This window comes from Colius striatus, chromosome 13 (genome assembly GCF_028858725.1).
Source record: "Colius striatus isolate bColStr4 chromosome 13, bColStr4.1.hap1, whole genome shotgun sequence".
Taxonomy (NCBI): domain Eukaryota; kingdom Metazoa; phylum Chordata; class Aves; order Coliiformes; family Coliidae; genus Colius; species Colius striatus.
Window position 1 is genome coordinate 21,116,481 of NC_084771.1, and position 12,295 is coordinate 21,128,775.

At 38.2% G+C, this 12,295-nt stretch overlaps 1 protein-coding gene across 2 annotated transcripts in view; it reads left to right on the forward strand.

Moving 5' to 3' along the window:
• TENM1 (teneurin transmembrane protein 1) overlaps positions 1-12,295 on the forward strand; it is a 227,882-nt gene that overhangs the window by 133,185 nt on the left and 82,402 nt on the right. The window contains exons 12-13 of one of the 2 annotated variants that reach the window (XM_062006336.1): positions 401-424; positions 2,716-2,862. In XM_062006336.1, coding sequence (XP_061862320.1) covers positions 401-424; positions 2,716-2,862 — 171 coding nt within the window. The remainder of the gene's footprint in view (positions 1-400; positions 425-2,715; positions 2,863-12,295) is intronic. The other variant, XM_062006337.1, reaches the window with a different exon arrangement.

Genomic DNA, 12,295 nt, shown 5'->3' on the forward strand with positions numbered 1-12,295 from the left:
ATAGACATTTTAATTGTTTATAATAGCAGTGTGTCTAATTCTCAGAGTTAAGCAGAGTAAGCTCTCATACTTGAAAAAAAAAGTGGAATGTTTTATCTTTATTTTGATAATTTTAAGATGTCACTCACTGGCCCTGGAATTTACTAAATCACATTTGCTAAATCAAGGATTGTAGGCACTGACAGGTATGGCCCAGGCTGTCCTTTGCATCCTTGTCATCAAATGGAGAACAATCACATCCCCAGAATGTTTTGATCACAGTAGCAGGGATGGATGAGACTTCAGTAAAAGGGAGACACCTTATATTCCACCAAGAGGTGGCAAGCCGTAAGCAGTGTCTATATTTTCATTTGGGTACAGAAGTTCAATCCATCTCAGTTTTGTTCTTTTCTTTTTTAAGCTCACTACTTAGATGCTGTTCGAGGTAAGTTTTTCATGTCAGCATTGTGAAAGGATAATGAAAAGATAGAAAAGTATTGGGAATGGAGTGTTTCATGTTACCTGTTTTGTCTGAGCCTCTGTACTGCTAACTTGCCAGAATAGATACATTTCTTTGTGGAGATGTAGGTTTACAGGTATATATTCATACACACAGAGACAGAGTTTTAACAGAAGAAAATGCAGTTTCAACAAATAATGAGCTTGACTTACCTGCAGAGTTACAGCAATGTAAGCATGTTGGATGTGGCCATCTGATGTGCTGCGTTAGGTAAATCACGCTTTTGCTCTCACCTTCACAAAGTAATGACAAAGCTGAGGACTTGCTCAAAAATTCTTTCTGTTGATTCCATCTTCCATGAGAATAAAAATTATCTCTTTTTTTGTCATTTCTGTCTGAAGTAATTTTCTTTTGATAGAAAAGCACACTTTTTAAAAAGCTGCCTATGCTAGATGTGATGAAGTTCTCTCCAAATCATTTGATACAGGAGTTAGATTGGATGTTGTTTGTGTCTGGTGCTGTTTATTTGATTTCCATGCCTTGCTGCAGGTCCTGCTTATTCATGTCAGTGCAAGCACCTTCCCCAGCAGTCCTGCAGTCCTGCCCATGCTGTGTGGAGCAATGATGCACGTTGCCCCTTGCAAACATGCTGCTAGCTGAAATATCAAACTAAGCAATATTTCAGAAGGGCCTGTGTTTATTTTGCATTTATTATTTTATTTCCTCAGAAACAGATAATGATAAAATCATGTAGGTGTTCATTTGATTGCATTTATAGGCTTAGAAGATAATGCAAATTATAACCATATACTAGAAATTAATGAACTCAACAGGACAGTGAAGTGCAAAACATCCCTGTTACCCAGAGCAGGTCTCACACCTTACCCTTTCCCTCAATTCCTCAAAAGAGGAAAATAATTGGCTTTTATAGCCTATCTGGTGGTTGCCAACCTCATGCTACTTTAAAGCAGCAACTTCCAGAATTCCAGTGTGATAAAAAGGTGCCACCCATCTCCAGCTCTTTGGAGCAAGAGGATCAGACTCTCTTATCTCCCTGTTTGCAGATAAATTGTGCTAAAGATGAGGAGGAGAGAGATAGTGTGTCTAGTATATAGTTGCCAGGAAATGTGCTGCATACTGGGCTATAAGGCACAACCTGACAGATCAGTCCTACAGATTCTCTGACTCTCTGGTTGGCTTCTCCTTTTGGAGCATCTGAGGGCTGCCAAACATCTCTGCAGGCTGAGGCCTCTTCTTTCTTCCTCAAAAAAAATCTCTCTGATAGGACAGATGTCTTGATGTTCACTATCAAGTACAGGTTTTTTCAGTTCCTGTATGTCCATACTGGCAAAGATAAAGAAGCCCTCTTAGAAGGGATACCGCTGTTAAGCTTATTGCTGACCTTTCTCCATTGTCCTTTGGCTCCATGCGTGACATGGTAAGGATTTCACAAAGGTCTGAGCTAGCACAGAACTATGTAGATAGACATGAATGTACACATCCAAGAGACAATTTCTCTCTCACTCTTATAGGCAAGAGATCTAGATGAGATTGTCCAAATTACTATTGATCCAGGGCTTGCAAGTGTATAATCCATAGGATGTTACAGTCATTGTTCTAGTTTTGATCTAGAATCAGGGCTACTAAAGGGCAAGTGTTTGTCATACTTGAATCAGCTATAAAGTGAGGGAAGTGGAACTAGATGTTGGAAGGAAATACTCCCTCATTTGCCTTCTCTGACAAGAGTTATATTGTGGCCTAAACCAAATTGGCTTTGTCTAAGTCAGCTGAACAAAATGAACAGAACAAAAAGATCACCTCCACTCCCTGCAATGTGTAGGATTATGTTCACAAATGACAGTTTGTCATTTAAACAATATTTTCCATATATGTCTTTAATATAAACATTGATTATATATCTGCCTTCCTTTGTGATCTGCAGCTTATTTTTCAGTTAAGTAGTGAAAGAGATGGACATGGCAGACTGTTAATTATCATCTAAGTTTACTCACTTTTTTCCTGCTCAGAAAAGATTACTCACTAAAAAATCCCCATTTCTCACTGCAAATTTACTATTGGGCAAGCAAAGGGAGAGACCAGAATGAGGATTTTTTTCATATTTGGACAAAACCAGAAATGGTTTGCAAGGGAGCTGTGATCATTTGAAAGCAGCAAGTACATCACTGTATAAAATAATGGTGAAGATTAATCGCAACTGTGAAAGAAGAGAAGAAAACTTCTCCATGAAAGCTGCTATTTTACATTTTCTTTTCTAGATGGCTGCCCAGGTCTCTGTTATGGAAATGGGAGGTGCACTCTTGATCAAAACGGATGGCACTGTGTTTGTCAAGTGGGCTGGAGTGGCTCAGGATGCAATGTTGTCATGGAAATGGTGTGTGGCGATAACCTGGACAATGATGGAGGTATGATAAATAATTCATGTGTCTCTGTTAAATCGTCATATCCTTTATTTTCACTTGAATCTATAGTTGTGATGTATGTTTTCCTTTTTTATCACAGAATGTCAATGTTTGCTCATGAGAGTTGTTCAACTGACTTCATCTGAAGCAGTGCTGTGAGGGAACAGACCCTTCTGCTAGATGTTATTCAAGACAGAAATTGTGTATATGCCATCCATATCATCCCAGTATTTAATTTTTTTCTTAAACTAAAAAAAGCCCCCCAACATCTCCTCCCCGTGATCTGTTTCAGAAAAGACAGCAAATGGGTACTCAAATGAAAAAAACCTCTGTGCCTGTCAAAATGCATCTGAAGTTTAGTCTTACATGAAATTAATACATTTGCAAGCATAAAGCATATGTGTAAAGATGCATTTTTAGCATTAATCTCTTTCTTAACGTTTCCACTGCAACACAGCTCAGTTCTTGCAATTATCTAGACCTACATTTGAAAAATTGTTGAGTAAGCTAATGTAGAAAGTGTGCAGAAGTCATTTTTCAAAGTACCATAAACAGAGCCCAGTACTAAAATAATCAGTTTCTCTTTTCCCTCAGTTGAACCAGGGCATTTGGCACTAGGTGTTCTATACCTAAGACCTCTGTAGCCTCTATTCATTCTAAGGCTGTGAGTTTTAGATTTACTGGGAAAAAACTTGGTTCTTCCATTAAGCCAGTCCCTTCCCTTTCCAGCAGTTCATTCTAATACACAAGCTCGTGCATTTATTTTTTTCAGGAAAAGCATCAGTTTCAAACTTAAAAGCCACAACATTCCTCACTAGTTGTTCTCAGAATTAAATATTTTTCCTATCTATTTTAGGAACATTCATTTATTGGACAGTCAGAGATGGGATCTCATACCCCCACTGTAGTGTCAAACCTTAGCATAATGATTGTCTGGTTTTTTTCTAGGTCATTGATAAATTAAGCTTGATTTAGGGCCAAGAACTGAGGTCACTGTAAGACCTCAATAGAAACATTCTGACTCAGTGATGAGTCCTCATTTACAGATATATTTTGAGACCTTCTCATTTTGTATCCTGTGGGCTCTAAGACCATGCTGGCCTTTGGCAAAGGCTTCCTCATTTCTGAATCCCATTCAAAATCACCTTATTCCTCTCTCATCCTTCTATTTCCACCTTATTTCCAAGGCAGCTAACCACCACTATCTCTCTGCCTGCTCTCTCAGCTCTCCTTCACTGGTGTGTATCCCTCTCACACCAGGTCCCACAGCTGCCATCACTGCCCCCCACGTGCCTTCCCATCTGTTTGCTGCTCTCTCCCACTGTCCAAGCCACCGACTCACTAAATCTATCCACAAAACCCCTCTTTAGCCTGTAATGTATGTAAAACGTTTTCTGATGCACTATGAACTGGCTCTGTATAAACTGTCCTGCATTGTGGTTTTGGGTGCTTTATATTCTGCAATAATGGTGAGTTATTGAAAGAGTTGGCAGTTTTAACTCTAAATCTCCTTGAATTTGCCAGTTTAAGGCAGACATTTAACATCATTTCACTGCAGGTTTTTAAAGTAATTTTCTTTTTCCTTTTTAATGACAACATAACATGGACTAGGACAGCTCTGTTGACATTACAATTAGAGATAAGTGCAGAGAGAAATATTTAATTAATCTGGCTACTACAGATGTGCTAAATGTAATTAAGTTTTCTTCACAATCAATTTTATATAACAGAAGAAAATTATATCTACATATTAAAACCATTTCTCTTTATATATGAAGTTCATAGGACCTGATTTGGCATAGGCATAAATTAGAAAAATTCCCCTAAAGTCATTGGAGTTATACCATTGTTATAATAGTAAGAAATCAGAAGCTGATTCCTGGTGTTTCAGGGTTTATGTACATAGACAACCATAAAAACAGCAATTAGGAAGGAGACATGAAATTACCTGTGAAGTCCTATTTGCTGAGAGGTTGTACTTTAGACTGTGACAACATTATGGTGGCTTAACAAGTTACCATCTATCAAGCTGCATAACTGGATTAGGTTCATAAAGATGGAAGCTATTAGAGTTTTTGCCTGCAATTGTGAGTTAAGAGCTTGCACTCCGCTGAGTTTCAGAAACTCAGCTGACTGGTAGCAACTTCCTAAGCTGTTGGATGTGGTCGTATTCAGTCGATGATATACGGCTCAAGAGATCATACTCTAGACCTAATTTAGTGCCATTACATATTCTAAGTCATGGTATTCTGACCTAGCAAAGGTCTAATTCATTCCAGCTATGTTTAAATCAAACAGTTATATCTCAATCCTTAGGAGTTGTTTTATGCTTTGTTAGGAGGAAGCCACAACCAGACAACAAAGCTGTAGTAAAGTTGAACAATTGTTATTTCAAACAAACTCTAATTTCAGGAGTTAGAGTGATAATTTTGTGTAGTTCCCAGTTATTTGTTATGCCAGACTTTATGAGACGGAGATTTTTACTGTATAAAATACATTAAAATACATGGTAGAGAAAGTGTGTTAGAAAATGTTTATTAGTCATCTATTTGGCATGAGGAAGCGTCAGTGTTGTCCATAGTAACTGCATGAAAGCTTCGGGTGGAAGGAACTCTCCAATTCACTTTTTAAGGACTTTTACAAAGCTAAGCTGCAAGCTTATTCAGACACATCCCAGTTCTGCATCAAATTCTCCATCAGTGCAGTTACCCATGGTGGTAAGGTTAAACACCTGCAGAAATGTTTTCCCAAGCAGGGAGAGTACTGTGTCTTTTCGAGCCCTATTAATGTACGCTGTTCATGCATCCTGACTGTACCATAACTGCCTTTGCCATTCCAGCTCATAACTCTCTGTTAGCTTTTTCCTACTTGCAGACTTAAGGGCATGTTTACCTGTTGAAATATCACTACAAATATCATTGAAAAGGTCTTAGCATTATAACAGATGCACGATGGCATGGTTTGCACTTGCTCTTGTGGTTTGCATTTGTTGTCTGTTAACAGTGTGATGTCCATTAAATAATGCCAGGAAGCCAAGCAAGTCTCCTTTGCAGTGGAGCCTTTCTGTCACTCTGGCTTCCTTCAGCATCATGTTATTCCCCATCTCATATTCTCCTCCTTGCACTGTCATGACTGAACATTATTTCATTTTCAGTTTATAAGATGACCATTCAGCTCATCTGGGCAGGTCATTTTCTCTTATTCTGCCATTACTTTAGACTCATTTGAGGTCCTCAGTAGCTCCAGAAGATTGCTTGAAGGCCTTGCCGTGCCCTGCACAGACCAGGGTTTATGTCCCAGGTGCGAGGAGGCGTAGCAGGGGCTCAGCACCAGTTCACCTCTAACTCCACCTCTCTAACCCCTGTTCTGACGTGTATTTACATTGCTGCACATGGAGGACTTGGTCTTAGCATGAAAATTGCAGCCTGTCACTGCCATTAATTTCTTCGATGCAGATCTCTCTCAAATTTTCCTGGATCTCTTTCATCGTTTTCTTTTTTTTTCATGAATCAACCTTGACTGTTTTTGAGGAAAACACAATTTATGACAAGCTTTGAATTCAGTTCCAAATATCCCTTCAGTCACTTCAGACAGTTACTGTAACTTTCTCCAAGCTTTTCCAAGCACAAGAAAATACACAACTCAGCATAGCCTTGGGTTGATAACTAGTGCTGCTAAAATATTGATGTATTTCTGATCCATCCATTGGTGTTTTAATAACCTATCCATCACAAAGATATTGAATCTCTCTATAACTAATATGCTATTATTACACAATATAAATAATAGTGATGAGAATGGGTTTCATTGTTGCTGAGCAGCAAGAGGGCTCCCTGGGGCCTTCTCAGCTTCTGAAATTCATATCCTGGTATATTTGCATTCTCCTGTGTGTGGAAGGCTAAACACCACCAGTACTCAATAGATGAAACACTGTGCAGTTCTTCCAAAGGCACACTGGTGGGTTTCCAGTGTCCTTAGACAAACACTGGTCTTCCCAGTTAACAGCCTGCTGCATGCTGTGTGCTATGACTAAAGCAGTTTGGATTAATGCATATGACTAAGCATTAGAGGCTTATGATGGTTACTGCTGTTTAGTCTCCCCTGAAATTCTCTTTGATTCAGTTTGTTTAAATTCCTGGCAACCCTAATTGGACCTAACTGAGCCAGTGGTGAAACAACTTGGCACAGGTATTGTTTAATGCTTATTTGAAGTCTGTAAAAGAAAGTAAGCCAATGTAAGTTGAAGATGCCTGTGGAGTATTCTTTTTTCACAAACAACAATAGCATTGAACAACTGATCATGCGAGTGAACAGAAACACTCAAATCCTCCAGGTGCTGAGAGTCACAGCGAGGAGTTTTTTTAGGTTGTACTACATAAGGAGTTCAGAGAACAAAATCTGCTTACTGCAAGGAGGAACTTAAAACTTATTGTTTATTTTCTATGGAAATGTTCTGGACCTAACAATAGTGACTGATTTATTAACATCGTGAACCCAGTAACATGGGAGGTAGAGTCTGATCGAATTTGTCATTCTCATAGACATTTCATAGTGTCTCAGGGGTTTCACAGAAAAGAAGCTGCTGTGGCAGTTACTGCATGATGCACTGTGAACTGGGGAAGCCACTGCTGCTAGAATCAGAACCACTTTATTCTTTGCTCCCTTTACCAGTGTCCTGACCCAGTGCCTCTTTAACATCCTTGGGTGTTCCCTACCTAGATAATTTGTAGTAACTGTGAACACAGATCCGTTTTCAGCAACATGTGTTATTGTGCTATACCCATATTTGCAGTCATGAATTGCAAGTAATTCAAAGGTAGATGAGAAGAGCAGAAAAGCCAGGATTTGAAATGTAGGCGGCACAGAACTGTTCATACAAGGCCCAAAATATATGACTTGTTCTGTGTTCTTGCTGTTAAGTTGTAGCTGACAAAATGCCTTTGCCTTTCCAACTCTTATTCTATTTTATTGAGAATTTAATATCAATATTATGGAGCATATGGAAAGCTCAAATACCAAACTCATGAAATACAATCACTATACAGCATTTGCCCAAACATGGGAAGTAAAGAGGTATATTGCTGGAAAGTAACCAATGGAGAGATGAGTCCATAGCTCTATTGCCAATTTATCTGGCTGCTAAAGGTGATGATCCATGTAGAAGAGAGATTGCTGCATAATGTGTACATTAAGAGAACGTGCTGTACCTGGCATGAACTGAGCCTTCCGTGAATGAAGTAGAAACATAGCTGGGGAGGTCATTTCATCACACTTGTGGCATTTTTTCAGCCATATTAAAAGAGAAAAAACTATTAAGTGTATAAGCAAGAAAGAATATTTTTATTGATGGAAAAGCATTGTGTGATTCCATTTACACACACTCCCAACACAACAAATATTAATGTCGTTGCTTAGAGAAAGCTTCCTGAAAGCATCCCTTCCCCAGCAAGAACCTGGGAAAATCTTGTCCTAACGCTGTGCACTGTAGCAGTGCAGAGAGGAGTGGTGTGATTGAAAACAGAGCAACTTGTTTTGGCATGCTTTGCCTTAGCTTTGAGGTTATTTAAATTATTTAAGAGTGCTGTAAAGGGCTTTTTATCATCAGCTCAATCTTTGTGAATTCTATTTTATCAGTAATATTAAAAGTATTTTAATTGTCTTGTTTACTTAGAAAAACAAAAATCCCAGTTCATCACTAGCCCTTGCATACAAAACAAGTTACCTGGAAGATGAGAAACTATAATCTCAGACTCATCAAAATGTGATTTGCTTTATTATTAACCTGTAGTGTGCTGTGAAGGTGCCTGGCTGCCTTTTATAGAACAATAAAATTTTTAATGCTAATAGAAACCAAAATCATTTACACCACTGTAATACATTTCAGTTTGCACCTATGCTGGGATGCACTTGCTGGTAACAGACAGTAAAAACTTCAGCGTACAGACTCCCCCGCTGCATGACTTATGGTTTTTGCTGTTGGTAGTAGTTTGTTCATACTCCTGACTGTTGTCTCCTGAGGTTTAAAATAAACCCTGGTGTTTTCTTAACACGATGAGCTTTTTAATAGTTGATTCCTGATATGAAAACTGAACTAAAAAACTGTGTCCATTGGTTGAGAACTGACTACAGTATTTGCAGCTTTTTCAAGTGAATGAGTTAAATGTTTTAGTTTATAAGACAAGATCTATGTGATTTTCTGGGTTATTCTCCTGGATTAATAATCTCATTTCAAATAGGATTGTCTTCTTGAAAATATCCTCACATGCACTTGCAAATATGATTTGCATCATCATAAACTGCTTCCATATGAAACTTGTGATTCTGTAGCTATTTGTGATTCTGTACCCGGTTCATTTTAATGACTATCATGCTGAATAACAGTAGTTTATTTTTACTTTTAATGTTTGGAGTTTTTTCTTTTTATCTTTTAAATGGTCTAAGCTAAAACCTAAATGAGCCTGAAGTGGAACAAAGATTTTATTTTGGCTTAAAAGTTCCCAATTTTCCCTGAAATAGGTATTTTATTCTTTTATTTCAGCACAAAGTGTGAAAAATATGTTTCAGTTTTATCCAAGTTGGGTTTTTTTCTAAATTTAGTTTGATTGTTTGGGAAAAAAAAGGTTAGAAGTTGCATTATTCAGACAATTCTAATTAATGATTTTTAAATACATACCTGGTGTTAAGAGTCCAATGAGGAGCTGCTGCTGCTGCATCTCCTGCCTCACTGCCCATGAGGTGACTTCTCTGAGCGTAGCATCTTTCTTTGGTTTCATTTTGCATGACTGAGAGGGGAAATTGAAATAAATTACCATGTAAATAATGAAAAGATTTTTTTTTAAAAGCAAAAAGTACAGCATGAGAGAGTCTTAGATGATAATCTGTAACTTACAGAAGACTTCTACTTTGGACTGTCATTTTGGTTAGCAATTTCTTCTGATGATGACTTTGAATCCTTTGCTTCCCAAGGCCATAAGCTGTTCCTGGTGTCTCCAGCACTTCATGAATTTGTGGTGATATTAGGACAAATCCTATTTTCACCAGGGGTTACTCTAATATACTACTGAGACTTCACACCCCTACTAGTGAGAAATCCACCCTTTTGTAGCCCTGAGAGCCTGGAGAGGCAAATGAAACCACGTGCAAGTAATTCAAACCAAAATAAATCCATTAGCAGAATCTGGAAGAGTTTATAAGACAGTCACTTTGCTGACAAGTAAACTGCAAAGAAAAGATGAAAATTGAGTCTGACTGGAAAATGAAAACCTGCTGTTCCTTCACTGGGCTTCTTTTTGTGTACAGCATGAATGCACAGTATTTGTTGCTGGGCATGTAAGCTGATGACCAAAGCTGAGAAAAATGAGGACTCTAGTAGCAAAAGCAAAGTATTTAATTGTTATTTTTATAACTATTTCTTTTCTAAGCAAATCTTCATACTCTAAATTTCTGTGGCTTTTCACTTTTATTTCTTACATAAATGAGAGATTCAGGTCAGCTCAGTTCCTGCATCTAATGGCTTGTTGACAAGGAAAAAATTAATCAGAATAGCTACTGTGGAATAAATTACTGTGAAATAGCTTCCCCATGGACGCTGTTATTTGGAAAAAATGTGTGCCTTTTTACTGATTAATACTTATTCTGCCAGACCAACTTTTGTCAAGTTTTCCAGGCAGACAGCATTCAGCTTGGAGAAATCATTACCTTCCAGAAAGTACCTTGACTCCTTCAGCAAGACTTTCCACTGCCGTAACCATTCCACTGGCAGAGATGGGCCCTGGAAGGCTATGCTTAACTACATCAGAGTCCTCTGCAGGGATCTTCACCAGTATAAACCAAAAGAAAGACATTTCAGTTTCTTATCACCTTTTCAAGTCCAGTAGATTTTCTTAATATTTGCTTGTCTTGGAGAATCTACTGGCAATTTGATGCTTTTCAATTCATTTATTAAGAATACAGAGAGTTTCATTCCTTGGACGAAAGAAGAGGAAACAATAAGAGGAAATATATTTTTCTTGCAGTTCCAAGCCTACTCTTCAGGTTTCAACCCACAGAGCTCTTTTGTTTTTTCATCAGAACATAACGAAAACTCCTTTGGTTCATATTGTGAGCTCCTCCATCCAATACCCGTGTGGTTTTGTTTAGACTGGAGGCCCCTTATTGTTTCAGCTTACTGATTTCCTAGAGGATTGAAAGTAGCTTTGTAGGTTTTTCTGAATATAAAGTGACTGCTACACTCAAAGTCAATAAACTCAGCCCTGTGAAGTTCTCCCACCTCTGGCAAATGCCTGTTGTCTCCGGGACTGGAGTGATGTGGAAAGAACTAAAAGCATGAACTGACCTGTAGCTACGGCAGCTTTGCTGGATGTGAGCATCTTAGATTATTGTTGCTAGCAATCTACAGTTGCCCTTGGCTCATTACCACAAAAACTAGCCTGCCCTATCTGATTTCTGAGCAGCAGTAGGATAGATTTGTTAATATTTTTTGCTTAGCCAAGCAATTACCTTGCTCAAGGTCAGGCAAGGAGTTTGAGATTCCAGCAAAGCCCATTTCATTATTACTTGTTTGTTCTGTAGAAGGGCTTTTGCTTTCTTTTCAAAGTGAATATTTTATACTGTTATTTACTGAGCATTCACACGGTGCAGCGTGCTCTTTTCAGAAAAGAGCAGAGCTGGCTGAGGGTTGGTCTCACACTCATTAAAGTCAATGACAAAACTACAGCAGCTTCCCTGATAAGGCAGTTTGCCCTGAGGTACGGTTTTATAGGCACCAAAGCATTGGTACGAACAGAGCTTGAAAAGTCAAAGCATGAAGTGAAAGTATCTGACAGTATGTTGATCCTATGGCATTCCAATTTTAACACAAGGGAAATCCATATAGTGATATGATGACTCCACATTTATTCAGACCATCCTTACTAAAAATACAAAGAAATGTCCTTACTGAAGGATAAAAATGCCTTAATCTTGCTTTATAGGCACTAGTGTGCTTGTCAATCCAAGCAAGTTAGCAACTGTTAAGTCATGAAATGGATGTTTAAGAAAGTAGTTGGACATTTTACCATACCTTGTTAAATTTGTTTCTGGTTGGCTGTGTAATTTAAGCAATTTGGATGTCTAAGCTGCTGATAAAAGCAATCAAATGCCAATAGCCCAATTTTAAGCTTTATTTAGGTGCTTCATTTAGATGGACCTCACTGCTTCATTTTTCATCACAAGCTTTGGACATTTAAGTAAATTAATTTCACCCACAATTGTTGTTACAAATTTGTCCATGAAGAAATGTAGATGGATGGGGAACGGGGATTGGAATCAATTGTTTCTCCTGCTTTTCATACTTTAAAGTGGAATGATTTCCTGGTGCAGCCATTCATGGAGAAGACTGCATATGTCTGGAATAGAGCCTGCATCATGGTGTGTGTTTACATATCACCAACTACAG